This window comes from Pristiophorus japonicus, chromosome 1, assembly GCF_044704955.1.
Source record: "Pristiophorus japonicus isolate sPriJap1 chromosome 1, sPriJap1.hap1, whole genome shotgun sequence".
NCBI classification, from domain to species: Eukaryota; Metazoa; Chordata; class Chondrichthyes; family Pristiophoridae; genus Pristiophorus; species Pristiophorus japonicus.
In genome coordinates, this window is record NC_091977.1 from 249,987,264 (window position 1) to 250,005,564 (window position 18,301).

Here is an 18,301-nt window from a genome sequence, read left to right on the forward strand (position 1 = left end):
GCAAAACATTTTTTAATGAATATTGTTTTTTTGTGTTGGGATTATGTTTTTTCCCTTCAAAGGCATTTTAAATGGGTACAAGAGAGGTGAAGTGGAACTCTTAAAGGGGAGTGGACTTTTTTATAGTTGCAGTGTTTATAGTATATTTTCAGTAATATGGACTCACTTTTCCCCAAAGCCGTTTTTTTGGCTTACTTGAAGAGTTACGCCTGTTTTTTGGGGTCCAAATTTTTTTTTGTCGAAACAAACTCAACATTTATTCAACTTTCAAATAATTTGGAAACCAGGGCTGAACGACAATCCACCCTGCACACACAGAATGAGAATAATTTGGAAACATCCCAGGGCTGAACTACAATCCATTCTGCAAACACAGAATGAGAATAAAGGAAGACTTTCACAGGGAATCCAGGTTTAAAATCAGCAGGTTTCGCAGAGCCGGCACCAGGAGTTCTTGTGGAGACGAGGAGTTTTCCTCTTTTCATTGCTTCGAACAGGTGATGGTGGAGAATGAATAAACCCGTGTCCAGGCTCGCCTGCACCCGGTGCTGATCACAGCGCAGCGTCACGCAGCCTCACGTCTCCTCGTAGACGTTGATTCCTCAGGGTTTGGTGCCCGGTCACTATGGGGATTTCCTCACTCGCAGTCAGGCGTGCGGAGATGTTGTGGCGAGTCAGTAAACCCTGCAGCCTCTGGACCTCAGCCGAGAGTTTATTCTACTCCTCGATGCACCTGCCCAGGGTCGTCTCCTGTGAGCGGTTTTGCTCCTCCGTTTCCCGTTGAGCCTTTTTCTCTCCGGCAGTTTTCAGATTAACCCGTGTCTTCAAATATTGCTTGCAGCAACTTCCTGTAGCCTTGTTGAGTAATGAGGTCATAGTACAGTGTCTGTTCCACGTGGTCCCATCTATTTCGCAGCTCTTCCTTCAGAGCCGGGTAAACCAGTAAGGAGTGGGAGTGGCAGGCCATCGGCGTCTGGGTCAACCAGTAGATGCATGTGTTGGGCTCGGAAACGTGGGCCAGTTTGTGGCTGGTTGCACATGTTAGAAGAACCTTTGTCTCTCTGTTCCTGGTGCCACAGGAATCTCCTTCCTTCATCCACATTCCCACAAATGTGTTGTTCTCAATCTCCCATTCCTGCCATATTCCCAGGATCCCACTATAAGCATTCCAGCTAAATGTCTGCTCGGGTTGTGATGTAGTGGAAAGTGCAGAATTCGTACTTGTACGCAGACTCGATCATACTGAAGCATTTCCCAGCAAGCCTGTGCAGATGAGGAGGGCCTGAGATCGCAGCGGGGCTTATTTTCGGTTGTAGTCTATTCACTTGGGACAGGAAAGGATTATTTAGCCTGTAGGTGTTGGGCTCTTCCACAATTTTCATTTTACCGGCTGAGATGCTGAGAACCCGGAGGCCGGCAGCACCAATAGGCCGCCACCCATCACCGTGGCGATCCAGCTGAGCAAAAAATCATCCAATTTTCCCCGTTTTTGGCGCCGCCTAGCCTGTCCTTTAGCTTTGGGGGTGGAGCCGAAGATCTGCAGCAAAAAGATTGTGTTGCCAGAGTAACGAGGGACACACTGCAGGCTGAGGCTGGAAAGTGAAACATACAACACATTCTGGCCAGCTCACAGCAACCTGCACAAGCACCTTGCACATTGCAGCAGCATTCCAGCATTAAATTTTTTAAGTGTTTCTGCCAAAAGCCTATCTCCCCTCATGGTGCTGCTCCTAACCCTGGCCGAAGGGCCTCCCCACCCGCCCCCTCTGCTGCTGCTGTCCCGGCCGTGGAACTACATCTGCTGCACTGATTCTCTTACCTGCACCGATTTTGTTAACTGCCCGGAAGGTTTTTCCAGAGCGGTCACATACACCATCCTAAGAAAAATTGGAGTAAATCATATTTGGCCAAACTTGCTTAAATGGCCAAAATTGCCGCGGTTGGCAGGTTACACCCCCAATGAGGTAAAAAAAAAAAAATCGTAGCTAAAAAAGTCCTTCCTAAGTGAATTACGCTAGCGCAGAAACTTTAGGGAAGCTTGGAGGTTTTAATTTACTCCAAAAAAAAACCTGCAGGCCAAAAAAAACGGCGCAGATAATTGGGGAAAATTGAGCCTTCTGTTTTTAATTACATTATTTTCTTCAAAATTTGAAGTTTTTATTCAACACTCATGGGGGCATCTTCAAGAAGATCCAAACATGATAGTGCAAGTGTTTGCAATTGGTTGCAATCCAAGCCTACATCTATACTTGCCAGAAGTTGCTGCCTCATGGCATGGTGCATCACCCATATGCCCATTCTTCATGTGTAAAGGTAGAACGTGTCAGTGGGCTGTTTAATTGTGGGGAGCCTTATCCTGTCCTCAGCGAGCATTTACTGGATAGTGATTTAAGAACAGGAACCCTGGCTGTTTTTTTTCGCAAAGAATCATAGATGTTTACAGCACAGAAGGAGGCCATTTGGCCCATTGTGTCTGTGCCAGCCAAAAAAGGGCTACCCAGCCTAATCACACTTTCTAGCTCTTGCTCCGAGGCCTTGAAGGTTACGGCACTTCTCGTGCATATCCAAGTACTTTTTAAATGTGATGAGGGTTTCTGCCTCTACCACCCTTTCTGGCAGTGTGTTCCAGACCCTTACCACTCTCTGGGTTAAAACAATTCTCCTCAATTCCTCTCTAATTCTCTGGCAATTACTTTCAATCTATGTCCCATGGTTATTGACCACTCTGCAAAGGGAAATAGGTCCTTCCTATCCCCTCTATCTCGGCAACTCATAATTTTATACACCTCGATTAAATTATCCCTCAGCCTCTTCTGTTCCAAAGAAAAAACCCCAGTCTATCCAATCTTTCCTCATAGTTAAAATTCTCTACTTCTGGCAACATCATCTCTGTACCCTCTTGTGCAATTGCATCTCTCCTGTAATGTGGTGACCAGAACTGGACGCAGTACTCTAGCTGTGGCTTAACTAGTGTTTTCCTCCCTCCTTCCCAACTCCTGGACCAGTAGTGGTGACCTGATCTAACTTGCCACAGCATGCAAAAATGAGACCTTCCCGATATGTATGGCCCAGTACAACACGAGACAATGCATTTAACTATTGCGAGTGAGTGAGGAAGCTAGCGCTGGTCTTTTACTAGCTAAATTTGCGTTCAATTTGAAATTGCAGTTTTGAATATGTAGCTAACCGCAGCATTCACAATTATTTCATGCGCTAGAGGCCCTGGAACTAACACGATTACTGACCGAAATATGGTGGTGTTGATAATAGACCAATGTTTGGATGGAGGGAAGAGTGTGCTGAGACAAGATGGTATGCAGAATAACAAAAGAATTCCACTCTTTAAATAATCTCATTCAGTTCCAGCTCATAAATCTCAGTAATACTTTTCAACACCCAATGCTTGGCAGGCAGATTTTCTAGGGGTTTTCTACAGCCTAACAATAAGAACATAAGAATACAGTTGCAATGCAGCAACCTGAAAAATGTGTTCTAAATGCACTATAACTTTTAAGCTATCTTGTAGCCTTTGTTTCACTGTGTGAATAATGAGTGTCAATTAGGGCAAGGGGTATTCCTCCTAAAATTTCTGTCCTAAATGGGTGAATAAACGAGTTGAAGTTCCCATGATGGAAAGCGCTGATTTCTAGGTGCTTTGTCTTTTCTGGATTTCTGCTGGGAAATAAGGAGGCACAGCATGTGTTATGTTTGAATAAAGAATCTGACTAGATACTGTGAGCTGAAAGTAAAGTGTGACCTTAGTCTTTTATTGCAGGTTTCCAGAGTTCCTCTCCAGCCTGTGGGGCCTCCTTAAGTACAGGTGCTCCCAAGGGATTGTGGGATCCCTTGGGACTCCAGGGGATGAGCCCTCTGGTGGCTACACAAGGTATTTACAGATTTATATATATAACAACACTCCCCCTTCCCCGCCCCCCCCCCTCCCCCCCAAAGTCAATCATGTAACTATTTACAAGGTGAGTCGATCTGGGTCTTTCTTTCCCTGGTTGATCGTCTCGGTGAAAATGCTGGTTTTGGTGAATTATTTGTTGGGCCCTCGCTGGGCTGCTATGCAGCTGGCCTTGCTGGGCTGCCTGGTGTAGTGAGTCCTGCTGGGCTGCTGCGGGTGATGGGTTCTGCTTCGTGGTCAACCGCTGGGGGGTCAAAAAAGGTAGGGTCCAAGGTGGGTTGCTCAGGATAGTCCGTGAATCTGAGTTTGATTTGGTCCAAGTGTTTTCGGTGAATGAGTCCATTTGAAAGTTTGACGCGAAACACCCGACTCCCCTCTTTGGCCACAACAGTGCCAGGAAGCCACTTGGGACCTTGTCCATAGTTCAACACAAATACAGGATCCTTGATTTCAATTTCGCATGACACATTTGCGCTATCATGATAGCACTTTGTTGAAACCTCCTGCTCTCTACCTGTTCATGTAGATCAGGGTGGACTAACGAGAGCCTTGTCTTAAGTGCCCTTTTCATGAGCAGTTCAGCGGGTGGAATCCCAGTGAGCGAGTGGGGTCTCGTGCGGTAACTAAGCAGGACTCGGGATAGGCGAGTCTGCAGTGAGCCTTCAGTTACCCTCTTCAATCTCTGCTTGATAGTTTGCACTGCTCACTCTGCCTGACCATTGGATGCTGGTTTGAACGGGGCAGATGTAACATGTTTGTTTCCATTACGGGTCATGAATTCTTTGAACTTGGCACTGGTGAAACATGGCCTGTTGTTGCTCACAAGGACATCAGGCAGGCCGTGCGTGGCAAACATGGCCCGTAGGCTTTCAGTGGTGGCAGCGGATGTGCTTGTCGACATTATCTCACATTCAATTCATTTGGAGTATGCATCTACAACCACTAGGAACATTTTACCCAAAAGCAGTCCTCCATAGTCGACATGGACCCTGGACCACGGTTTGGAGGGCCAAGACCATAAACTTAATGGCGCCTCCCCGGGTGCATTGCTTAACTGCAAGCATGTGTTACATTTGTGCACACAGGACTCTTAAGTCTGCATCGATACCACACGTGGGATCTGGCTATCGCTTTCATCATTACAATGACTGGGTGAGTAATGTGGAGATCACTTATGAAAGTTTCCCTGCCCTTCTTGGGGACCACTACCTGATTACCCCACAGAAGGCAGTCTGCCTGTATAGAGATTTCATCTTTGCACCACTGGTGCAGCTTTATCTCTTCCTGTATTTCCAATGGGACACTGGACCAGCTCCCATGAAGCACACAATTTTTTACGAGGGACAGTAAGGGGTCCTGGCTCATCCAGGTTCTAATCTGTCGGGCTATGACAGATGATTGCTCACTCTCGAATGCTTCCATTACCATGACTAAATCTGCGGGCTGTGCCATTTCCACCCCATGATGGGCAATGGCAGCCTACTGAGAACATCGGCACAGTTTTCTGCGCCAGACCTGTGGCGGATGGCGTAATTGTACGCGGACAACATGAGCGCCCATCTCTGGATGCAGGCCGATGCATTAGTATTTATCCCCTTATTCTCAGGAAAAAAGGGATATCAGTGGCTTATGGTCAGTTTCCAATTCAAATTTGAGCCTAAACAGACATTGATGCATTTTCTTTACCCCATAAACACACGCTAACGCTTCTTTTTCAATCATGCTGTAGGCTCTCTCAGTCTTAGACAGATTTCTGGATGCATAAGCAACCGGTTGCAATTTCCCAGATTCATTAGCTTGTTGCACACCCGACACCGTACAACGACATATCACATGCTAGTACCAAACACTTACATGGATCATACAACACAAGCAATTTGATTGAGCATAACAATTTTCTGGCTTTTACAAAGGCATTTTCTTGGCTTTTACCCCATACCCATTCGTCTCCTTTGCGCAGTAAGGTGTACAGTGGTTCTAACAATGTGCTAAGACCCAGTAAGAAGTTACCAAAGTAGTTCAGGCGTCCTAGAATTGACCGCAGCACCGTCACGTTCTGTGGCCTCAGTGCGTTCTCAATTGCCTCCGTCTTCGAATCGGTGGGCCTGATGCCGTCCGCCGCGATTCTTCTCCCCAGGAACGCCACTTCAGGTGCCAGGAAAACGCACTTCGAGCGTTTTAACCTGAGCCCCACGCGGTTGAGTCGACTAAGAACCTCCTCCAGATTCTGCAGATGCTCGACTGTGTCCTGACCTGTAACCAAGATGTCGTCCTGGAAGACCACCGTGCATGGGACCGACTTCAGTAAGCTTTCCATGTTTCTCTGGAATATCGCCACGGTTGATCAAATCCTAAACGGGCATCTGTTGTAAATGAAGAGAACTTTGTGCATGTTAATGCAGGTGAGGCCCTTTGATGATTCCTCCAGCTCCTGCGTCATGTAGGCCGAGGTCAAGTCCAGCTTCGTGAACGTCTTTCCTCCCGACACCGTTGCAAAAAGGTCGTCTGCCTTTGGTAGTGGGTATTGATCCTGCAGGGAGAAACGATTGATAGTTACTTTGTAATCACCACACAATCTGACAGTGCCGTCTCCCTTGAGGACTGGAACAATCAGACTGGCCCTCTCGTTGAATTCGATCGGCGAAATGATGCTCTCTCGTTGCAGCCGGTCTAGCTCGATCTTCACCCTCTCTCTCATCATGTACGGTACTGCTGTTGCCTTGTGATGGATGGGTCGCGCACCCAGAATTAGGTGGATTTGCACTTTTGCTCCTTGGAACTTTCCGATGCCTAGTTCAAATAGCGAGGGGAAGTTGTTTAAGACCTGGGCACACGAAGTGTTGTCAACGGACGAGAGCGCTCGGACATCATCCCAGTTCCAGTATATCTTTCCCAGCCAGCTCCTGCCGAGCAGCGTGGGACCATTGCCCGGTACCACCCAGAGTGGTAGCTTGTGCATCGCTCCATCGTAGGAGACCTTTACAGTAGCACTGCCGATTACGGGAATCAGTTCCTTTGTGTAAGTTCTCAATTTAGTGCGAATGGGAGTCAGGACTGGTCTTGAGGCCTTGCTACAGTCAAAAGTTTGCGAAGTATCACTTCATGGCCAGTGCCAAGTACGAGGAAGTCCCTGAGTATGTGCTCCAAATGTCTTTCAAATTCGCAATGTCCTGCAAGGCGTCTCAGCTCAGTGACATAGCTCGCCACTTCCTAGCCTTCAGATCTTTTGTAGGTGTAGAACTGGTACCTCGCCATCAGAACGCTTTCCTTCGGGTTCAGATGCTCCCGGACCAGTGTGCACAAATCATCGTACGATTTCTCTGTGGGTTTCGCTGGAGCGAGCAGATTTTCCATGAGACCATATGTTGGTGCCCCGCAGACGGTGAGGAGAATCATTCTTCATTTGGCAGCGTTCGCTTCTCCTTCCAGCGTCGGCCACCAAGTATTAGTCGAGTCGCTCCACGAAGGTTTCCCAATCATCTCCCTCCGAAAATTTCTCCAGGATGCCCACTGTTCTCTGCATCGTTGGGTTCGTCATCTGTATCTCGTCGCCAGTTGTTATGTATGAATGAAGAGTCCGACTAGATACTGTGAGCTCAAAGTAAAGTGTGACCATAGTTTTTTATTGCAGGTCTCCAGAGTTCCTCTCCAGCCTGTGAGGCCTCCTTAAGTACAGGTGCTCCCAAGGTGTTGTGGGATTCCTTGGGACTCCAGGGGATGAGCCCTCTGGTGGCTACACAAGGTATTTACAGGTTTACATATATAACAGCATCCTGATAGTTTTGCAGTGTGGTGAGTGATACAGTTGAGGCTCACAAAACACATAATTCAGTGGATATTTCTACATATGTTGATCCTAAATACTTTGGAAACGTACTTACTAAACTGTTATCCTTGTATGTCAACTCAATTAGAGTTCCTTATCCTTGGATTTGCAATCCAGCATACTACCTTGTATTCTATAAACAATAATAAGGTATCATGTTTTATCACCTTGATACACAACGTCCTCTCCTGGGCAGTATAAACAACCCTTTTGTAGCTAATATCTGCCTGCATAGAATAGTTTGGCATGTGTACCCTGATTCTCATACACACCTGAGGGTTAGGAACAAAGTTCTGCATTTCTGCACTGCCAGGATTATTGTATGCTATAATCAAGTATACCATGTGGTTGTATTACTGTTTTAATTGTCAGATGCACAGGTTGATTCACCTGCCTTGCTACCCTATAAAGGCATGCTTTGTGCCCTAATAATTGCATCAGGCTGCATCTTCCAGTCTCTTCCCTCAGTTCTACAGCTCCTTCTGTTCTGTTGCTTATCTCCTTTATCAGTCCATGTGCTGAGCAGACATATGACTTGTGATTGAGCTCATCTTTCTTAATCTGCCTGCTAACTCTTTCACAAATGTGCTCCCATTTGCACAGCAGTGCAGTCAAGAGACACCTCTCAGCTTTAAGTTTGGCGGGGGTGGGGGATGGGGGGGTGCGCGGTGCATCATTTAAAGGTAGGGAGCTTATTATGTGACTATGCCTCCATCTCGGGTATTTTCCCTAGAATGCATAACCAAGTTGTGCCGACATCCTTGACGCAGTGCGTGATGTAGTTCAATCAACATTTCCTGCAAAGGCTTTGGTTGAATATTCAGTAGTGTCCAAAATATTGTTTGCTGTCTCCAGTAAATTTTTACAGTTACTTCTCCCATTTTAATTTGTATTTTCGCCGTCTCTTCTCATTTCCCGACTGAAATGTGCTGAGTAGTAAAACTATGTCTGTAGGAGCAGGTGCCTAGTAGCTCACGTTATTTGATTTGTAAGTTTGCTTGTGGCTTTTTCTTTCCCTGATCACTTCAGACTTTGATATTGTGTGCAACTGATGATGTTTTGTGAGAAATGTAGCATCTGGTGTACTATGTATAAGTTTGTGTAAGTTCGGGCTCAGTCTTGTGTATACAGTATAAACTGCAGATTTAAGTTTACAGGGAAAAGGCGCCCCTGTGATGTTTTGATTTTCTGGTGACATTTTTTGTGTAGCCTGGTCAATCATTTACAGAGGCTGTGAAGTTAATAGGCAATTTTGCATCCACAGTCGGTGTTTAGATCGGGGTTAGTCCTGGTGCCACTGGCATACGAAAGAAAGACAGACTTACATTTATATAGCGCCTTTCACGACCACTGGACGTGTTAAAGTGCTTTACAAACAATGAAGTACTTTTGGAGTGTAGTCACTGTTGTAATGTGGGAAACGCGGCAGCCAATTTGTGCACACAGCAAACTCCCACAAACAGCAATGTGATAATGACCAGATAATCTGTTTTTGCTATGTTGATTGAGGGATAAATATTAGCCAGGACACCAGGGATAACTCCCCTGCTCTTCTTCGAAAGAGTGGCAAGGGAGCTTTTACATCCACCTGAGAGAGCAGACGTGGCCTCAGTTTAACGCCTCGTCCGAAAGACAGCACCTCCAACACTCCAGTGCAACACTCCCTCAGCACTGTACTGGAGTGGCAGTTTTGATTTATGTGCTCAAGTCCCTGGAGTGGGACTTGAACCCACAACCTCCTGACTCAGAGGCGAGTGAGCTACTCACTGAGCCACGGTATAAAGAAGGTGAACTCGGTGTCTCAGAATAGCCCCACATGCAACTGAAAGGTGTTGTATTGAGGTGTATAAGACAGTAATAGGTATAGAAAAGGGAAATTGCTACTCTGGATTTAATTTGCTTGTTTCAGTTCCATCTTGCTTTAGGGGAGGCATGGAGGGAGAGAATTATTTACCACCTTTAAGGAGACAATAGAAACTGAAATTTTTTTTAATGGAAGTTTTTTTATTCCTGGGATGTGGGCGTTGCCAGCAAGGCCAGCATTTATTGGCCATCCCTAATTGCCCTCGAGAAGCTGGTGGTGAACCTTCTTGAATGCAAATGAGTGGCTTGCTGGGCCATTTCAGAGGGCAGTTAAGAGTCAACCACATTGCTGTGGGTCTGGAGTCACATATAGGCCAGACCAGGTAAGGACGGCAGATTTCCTTCCCTAGGTTTTTACAACGATCCGGTAGTTTCATGCTCACAATTACTGATACTGGCCTTTTATTCCAGATTTACTTAATTAATTGAATTTAAATTCTCCAGCTACCATGGTTGGGATTTGAACTCATGTCTCCAGATCATTAGTCCAGGCCTCTGGATTACTCATCCAGTAACAGAACCACTATGTTACCGTACTGTACCTCCATTTCCATTCCTTTGTTCTTCCTTTCTCTGCTTTAGTAGTGCATTTTGACCTCTAATGACCTGTTGCAGCTTTTCGTTGCACTAGTTCTCCATCTTGACCAAATAGATTTTTGGAATCATTTTCTTTTGTGTTATTTGAAATAACAGTTTTTGATGAAGAATAAATTTTATAAAATTCTACTCGTTAAATGCAGCATCTTTTCAAACACTTTTCTCTAATGTTGAACCAGATGTCCTGTTACAGGTCAGAATCAGAATCCTCAACCTATGTGAGACAATGTAATGGGATACATTACAAAACTCTGTGTTCACTGTCACCTTTATTCATAGTGGTAGTAATGTTCTAATCTTTGAAAAATTAATTGTAATTATATTAATAGATAACAGCTCAAACTCTAACTTGTTCCATTTATACATACACACTGAATCAATGTTATCATTAATACCTGTATACATGTTTATTCTTACACCGAAGATGGTGGCTCTACTGTCGGGCTCCTGGGTAATAACATTTCAATTTGCATCACCCTTGGGACCGATGTAAGATTTCTAAATCTCTGGCATTAAATTGATAGCAGGGACAATTCTTTTAAAACAACCTGGAATAAGTTTATTAAACACACACATCGGACAAACAACAGTCGACTAGTACCCTATGGACTCTTAAGATGGAACAGCTTGAGGTGGAACCAAACACAACCCCATCGTCGAACATCATCAACAGTGATATGGAAGCAGGTGCTAGGGGAGCACTTCTCTTGTCTGTGGTGTAACCACTTTTTTTTTGAACATTCTGCAATTTGTTATATACATCTTTACTTAAGAGAAAGGCCAAATCATGTTTTTAAATTACAATGTATGGTTCATGCCACAACCCACAATTAAGATCCCTTTTAGAATAGAGTGATTTTGAGGAGGGATGGGTGTGTCTAGTGTGAGGGGGCACAAGTGTTTTTAAGACCAAACTTGTCATGATTTAGAATTCCCTACAATGTGAGCAGCTGATCTCGAGTGGCGCCATCTGCAGAAGCGATTCAGGAGTGCAGTTTAACATTTGCACTTAATTTTTATTTAGCTCAGGACCAATTTTGTTCCGAATTGTGCACCTCAGAAATGGCAACAGCATTAATGCATTGTCAGTGATATAAGAACTAGTGCAAGATTGTTTCTCCTCTTTAAGTTGTCTCTTTGCATACGTTCAATTGCTTATTCAGTTTGCATTTGTTTTTAAAATAGGAAGTTGAGTTTCTGTCCCTGAAAGAAGGCTTCTCATTTGTGTCATTAATTGATGGATACTACAGGCTAACTGCAGATGCTCATCACTACCTTTGTAAAGAAGTTGCACCTCCGAGGTTGTTGGAAAACATTCAGAGCAATTGTCATGGGCCCATCTCGTAAGTGCTGAGCTGTTCGTTTAAGTAAATACTATATACAAACTGAAAAGTGTAACCTGTTATTAAACCAATTTTGTTCACTGTTTGAACTGTATGAGGGAAAGTATTAAATGGGAACTCTGTACAATGTTGTCTGACAACCTTAAACTCTCTCATATTAAATTGGGAGGGGGAGAAGGGAAGCAGCATGCTTGGCTAATTCTGGTTGGTACTTCAGCAAAGTGTGGCTATGCTCACACCCACAGTAACCCAGCAGCGAATTCCCAATCTCAGCCGTACCATCAAACCTGCTCACCCCACAGAGAGGGAAGGACTCCTCATTTTGCCTCTTCCTCCTTCCCCTTCAGCTCCATCTGAGCTTGCACTCCCACAGCTAGAAGCTAAGCCATAGAGCTGCAACTGGGCTGGTTGGGTCTTCTTTTCAATAACAACTTGCACTATAAAGCGTCTTGAACATTGTAAAACATAACAAGGCAATTTACAGGAGTACAATACCGAGCCACATAAAGGGATATTGGGACAGATGACCAAAGGCTTAGTCAAGGAGTTAGATTTTAAGGAGCATCTCAAAGAAGGAGAGTGAAGCACAGAGGGGAAGAGGTTTGGGGAGGGAATTCCAGAGCTTAAGGTCTCGGCAGCTGAAGGCACAGCTGCCAATGGTGGAGCGATTAAAATCGCGGATGCGCAGTACTCCCGAATTGGAGGAACGCCGAGATCTCGGCGGGTTGGAGGAGGTTATAGAGATGGGGGGTGAGGCCATGGAGGGATTTGAACACAAGGATGAGAATTTTCAATTTTCAATAGTGTGTGTGGCGCAATCAGAGCGAGAGGATAAAGATGGGAATGAAGTGGGGGTGCAGCGGGCAGTGGAGGAAACTTGATCAAAGAAATAAGTAAAAGTATGAGAGAATGTCGACCAACACTTTACTTGCAATTTCAGGAAAAGGTGATTCACAGTCAATTAAAAAAAAAAATGAAACTAAAAGATTTTTAATACTGAAAATTGGCTCTTACTTTAATTCACAGTTTGTTTGGCAAATACCAATGACAATTTTGAAAACATTATTGCTTTTCTACAGTTCCATGGTTTTGTTCTCCATTTGATTCATGAATTGGTGCTGCCCCCAAGTGGATCTCCAGCACCTTGTAAATTCTCAGGTGTACGTTGGGGATTGTCTCTGCTTATTATAAGCATGTGTAAGTCCAATTCAGATTCTGTGGTGCTGTCGCTGGTGACAAGATTCTAATGTGTTGTAGACGAGAAGTGAATGGGAGTGGTGACTGCTGCTGAAATTGCAAGAATAATATTGAGTTTCAAACTCGGAAGCAAATAGTTATATATCGGGACACTGCACGGGCATTAAACATCACTTCATATCCATGTCAACAGGGACAATTTTCCCTTTGTATTTCAAAACAAAAATGTCAAAGAATAATATTTTGACAGCTTTGAATGCAACACAAAAATTTAATGATGGATTAAGTGTGGTTTTATATCTTGCTCCATATCGTATTTGAGAGATGCATTGAATTAGTCAATTCTAATATCAGTTTTGCTGCTGGCTATATCAGAGCTGGGTAACACAGCAAAACTGAGAGTTTCTGTTGCTGATGATGCTCCTCCGCTGACCACTTCTGTGCTTCCAAACCCAGTGCTGGCTACTATTCGTGGATTAGGTGAAGAGATGTGGCTAGAAAAAAAATGAACACTCTACCAATAGCCATCATCATCATAGGCAGTCCCTCGAACTGAGGATGACTTGCTTCCACGTCAAAAAGTTCATAGGTGTTTCAATGATGGACCTAAAATTCCAGGTCCGAACTAAATCTTGAAGGGTGGAAGATGCCTGTGCTTGGATTTTTTTAACGTGTGGTGATCGTTGCACATCAGCCACCACACGGGCTTGACAGAGCTAGGTCTTGGTCTAGTAGCAAGGATTAACCAAGATGACTGCACGGACCTAGTGCGCACACATATCGCAGTGTGGGCTGGCCCGTGCTGCCCCTATGCCCTCGCCTCTTCTCGGCCCCGAACTCGCGCCTCTCCTGGGCCCCGATCACGTCCCTCTACAATCTCTCGCTGCTCCTTCGCCCCTATCTCGCCACTCCTGATGTACCTGCCCACGCTCCAATCACCGACCTGGACCTTGCTGACGTCCCTTTTCACTGCCGTTGCTCTCCTGCTCCAGCACGTGCTGCTCCCTGGAGTGGTATGCTGCCTGGCCCAGCAGTCTGCGCGGTCCCCGGCCTGCGAGCACCATCGGAGCAGGCCGGGGAGCGGAAGGAGCAGCGTAGCAGCATACCAATAGCAGTACCCAACTAGAAGCACATTTTCCCAGGGTTAGACTTCACCGGGTCAATTCCCAGGCCAGTCCAGTCTCCTGAACCGATTTAAAGTGAATTAACTGTAACAAGCAAACTCTCATTGCTTCCCCTGGCATCTTGGGTGAGATGAGGAATTCCAGGTCCATACCCACTTTGCATTGATGGTATGTCAATCTTCAAGGAATAAAATAATAAAGAAAGTAGGTTCTTCAAAAATAATTTGATTGCTACTTTTCTTTCTGCAACAGGATGGACTTTGCTGTAAATAAACTCAAGAAGGCAGGGAATCAGAAAGGCTTTTACATTCTTCGATGTAGTCCTAAAGAGTTCAACAAGTACTTTCTTACTGTATCTGTAGAGGTAAGTGCACATCTGTGACAGTGGTTCATGTTTGTATATGGAAAAGTACAGAACCAAAAAAGACTTGTGCATCAGGAACCTCCCAAAATATAGTATCTTCCAATTGGCCACTCCTTTAACATCTATCCAATTCTCCATTCAGTATTTATGCGCTGTCTGTTGTCACAGTCACCTTGGGCAGTCCATTCCATGTACTCACCACCCTCTCCTTAAAGTAGTTGAATCTAAACCGTCTGTGTACTTTCCATCTTCAATACCCTTTTCTGCTGGTTCTGCAATTTGTGGCAATCTCAATCTACTCTCGTCAGAATCATGAATGGTGTCTCTCCTGCACCTACTCATCTCCAGAGTAATCAATCTCGGGGTCCTGAACCTCTCGTCATAGAAAATAGGTGCAGGAGTAGGCCATTCAGTCCTTCGAGCCTGCACCACCATTCAATAAGATCATGGCTGATCATTCCCTCAGTACCCCTTTCCTGCTTTCTCTCCATACCCCTTGATCCCCTTAGCCGTAAGGGCTATATCTAACTCCCTCTTGAATATATCCAGTGAACTGGCATCAACAACTCTGCGGCAGGGAATTCCACAGGTTAACAACTCTCATGAGTGAAGAAGTTTCTTCTCATCTCAGTCCTAAATGGCCTACCCCTTATCCTAAGACTATGTCCCCTGGTTCTGGACTTCCCCAACATCGGGGACATTCTTCCCGCATCTAACCTGTCCAGTCCTGTCAGAATCTTTATACTTTTCTATGAGATCCCCTTTCATCCTTCTGAACTCCAGTGATTAAAGGCCCAGTTGATCCAGTGTCTCCTCATATGACAGTCCAGCCATCCCTGGAATTAGTCTGGTGAACCTTCGCTGCACTCCCTCAATAGCAAGAATGTCCTTCCTCAGATTAGGAGACCAAAACTGAACACAATATTCCAGGTGAGGCCTCACTAAGGCCTTGCTGCAGTAAGACCTCCCGCTCCTATACTCAAATCCCCTAGCTATGAAGGCCAACATACCATTTGCCTTCACTGCCTACTGTACCTGCATGCCAGTCTTCAATGACTGATGAACCATGACACCCAGGTCTCGTTGCACCTCCCCTTTTCCTAATCTGCCGCCATTCAGATAATATTCTGCCTTTGTGTTTTTGCCCCCAAAATTGATAACCTCACATTTATCCACATTATATTGCATCTGCCATGCATTTGCCCATTCACCTAACCTGTCCAAGTCACCCTGCAGCCTCTTAGCGTCCCCCTCACAGCTCACACCGCCACCCAGTTTAGTGTCATCTGCAAACTTGGAGATATTACAATTCCTTCATCCAAATCGTTAATGTATATTGTAAAGAGCTGGGGTCCCAACACTGAGCCCTGCGGTACTCCACTAGTCACAACCTGCCATTCTGAAAAGGACCCATTTATCCCGACTCTCTGTTTCCTGTCTGCCAACCAGTTCTCTATCCACGTCAGTACATTGCCCCCAATACCATGCGCTTTGACTTTGCACACCAATCTCTTGTGCGGGACCTTGTCAAAAGCCTTTTGAAAGTCCAAATACACCACATCCATTGGTTCCCTTGTCCACTCTGCTAGTTACATCCTCAAAAAATTACAGAAGATTCGTCAAGCATGATTTCCCTTTCATTAATCCATACTGACTTGGACCGATCCTGTAACTGCTTTCCAAATGTGCTGCTATTTCATCCTTAATGATTGATTCCAACATTTTTCCCACTACTGATATCAGGCTAACCGGTCTATAATTACCCGTTTTCTCTCTCCCTTCTTTTTTAAAAAGTGGTGTTACATTAGTTACCTTCCAGTCATAACTCAGATGCTCCCTCCCAATTAGATGCCTTTTTCTCACAGATCAGATCACAGCCGTCAGTTCTTTCAGTGCGAGTTGGACAGACTGCATGACAACGTGCTGTTGTTCTTGGGGATTAAACTTGGAGTGATGGGGCATATTCTTAAAACAATGCTTATAGCAGAAGTTGCTTTCTGTTATCATCATTTAGTGTAATCATTTGATCAGTGTGATTGTTTCCAAAAGATTGTTCTTTCTTTGCTTACTTTCCTTTCTGTCTGTTCCTCACCCCCGCCCCCCTCCCTCTCTCTCTCTCTCTCTCTCTCTCTTTCTCTCCCCCTCCCTCCCTCTCTCTCTCTCTCTCTCTCTCTCCCTCTCTCTCTCTCCCTCCCTCCCTCCCTCTCTCTCTCTCTCTCTCTCTCTCTCTCTCTCTCTCTCTCTCTCTCTCCCTCCTTCCCCATTCCTCTCTGCCCTCATTTCCTCTCTCCCCTTTCCTCCCTCATTTCCTCCCTCTCTCCCCTTTCCCTCCCTCCCCTTTCCTCCCTCCCTCCCCTTTCCTTCCTCCCTCTCCTTTCCTTCCTCCCTCCCCTTTCCTCCCTCCCCTTTCCTCCCTCTCCTTTCCCTCCCTCTCCTTTCCCTCCCTCTCCTTTCCCTCCCTCTCCTTTCCCTCCCTCCCCTTTTCCTCCCTCCCTCCCCTTTTCCTCCCTCCCTCCCTCCCCTTTTCCTCCCTCCCTCCCTCCCCTTTTCCTCCCTCCCTCCCCTTTTCCTCCCTCCCTCCCCTTTTCCTCCCTCCCTCCCCTTTTCCTCCCTCCCTCCCCTTTTCCTCCCTCCCTCCCCTTTTCCTCCCTCCCTCCCCTTTCCCTCCCTCCCTCCCCTTTCCCTCCCTCCCTCACTCCCTCCCTCCACTTACCTCCCTCCCCTTTCTTCCCTCACTCCCTCCCTCCCTTTTCTTCCCTCACTCCCTCCCTCCCCTTTCCTCCCTCACTCCCTCTCTCCCCTTTCCTCCCTCCCTCCCTGCCCTTTGTTCTGCTTGGAGCTTCCGTGCCAAGTCATCTTGTGAAAAAGCTAAAACTGAGGCTCAGAACAGCGGGAATTTAATAAAGAAACAATATCCCCAGACGTTGTTCCCCAGTGTGACATTGGCAATATGTATATTTAGATCAGTGAGGACAATATCGCAAGGTAGACAGTCTAACATTTCCATTGTATAGAGTCATTGTGAGGAAGAAAATATGCAAGCTTCTGATTGATACCTGATTTTAAAATCCATAGCAGTGGTAGAATGTATTTTCTTAAGTTGTCCTCTGGTTTTTATTTAGAAGGACAATGTGACTGAATGCAGGCACTGCTTGATTACCAAGAATGAGAACAGTGAATATAATCTGAATGGAGCAAAGAAGAGTTTTAGCAGTCTCAAAGAATTGCTGAACTGCTACAAAAAGGAGACTGTTCGTTCTGATGGTATTATCTTTCAGTTCACTAAATGCTGTCCACCAAAACCGAAAGGTAATGTTTCCATTAACCAAAAATAGCCAGTCCTTTTAGATTTAAATGAAATGTTTGGTCAGTTGCTGGCTCCAAATTCTACTGTGTTTTTTTCTCATTGATTGGGACTATGCAGACGTTCTACCCATGGAGATGTTCTTGTGACTTGTGCACAGATTTAGAGATGTGAGCCCCGATTCTAACTCGAGGCAGGTGAGCCGAGGCGAGTAGCAAACCGTTCTGGCTTTGGCAGTGTGATTCTCAACCTGCGGGGCCTCATCTGTATGACCCCGGTCAGCTGCCTGCCTGAAATGGGCGGGTGGGAGCGGGATGCTTGGTGTCATGAGGCCACCAGCGGGAACCAAAGGAATGGTTCTCTGGCACTCGGGTACGTTGCAGAGAGGGGGTTCTGAGAGGGCTCTGTGATCAGGAAGGGGAAGCCAGGGGCAGGGGATGTCTAAACATTCCTTTTTGGGGGCTTGGGGGAGCACTTACTGGCCCTACAAGGAAAGTTTAAAAACTTAACCCTTTGTGGGCCTCTTGTGGCTCTGACATTTCCTCCCGCTGGCGGAGGAAATCACGATGGATTCCCCAATCAGGCCACAAGTTAAAATGCAGTCAGGGCCCAGATGGCGTCATCGAAACCCGATCTGCATATTCGAAGAAGCCCCCTCCTGCCTGCTCAGTTGAGCAAGATAAAGTTGAAGTCTATGGGAAAGGGAGTGGAATGTCGGTGGATAAATCTTCTCGGGCGATTTTAACTGTGGCGAGGTTTTAAATGGCCTGTTTGGT

The 18,301-nt window shown here is 45.7% G+C and overlaps 1 protein-coding gene and 1 pseudogene across 7 annotated transcripts in view; one reads left to right on the plus strand and one right to left on the minus strand.

Moving 5' to 3' along the window:
• Positions 1-18,301, plus strand: part of LOC139269514 (tyrosine-protein kinase JAK2-like) — a 375,442-nt gene that overhangs the window by 299,692 nt on the left and 57,449 nt on the right. For all 7 annotated transcript variants that reach the window (XM_070888377.1, XM_070888376.1, XM_070888382.1 and 4 more), the window contains 3 exons: positions 11,379-11,536; positions 14,110-14,221; positions 17,344-17,530. In XM_070888377.1, coding sequence (XP_070744478.1) covers positions 11,379-11,536; positions 14,110-14,221; positions 17,344-17,530 — 457 coding nt within the window. The remainder of the gene's footprint in view (positions 1-11,378; positions 11,537-14,109; positions 14,222-17,343; positions 17,531-18,301) is intronic.
• LOC139269590 (N-acetylglucosamine-1-phosphotransferase subunit gamma pseudogene) lies at positions 553-1,410 on the minus strand (annotated as a pseudogene).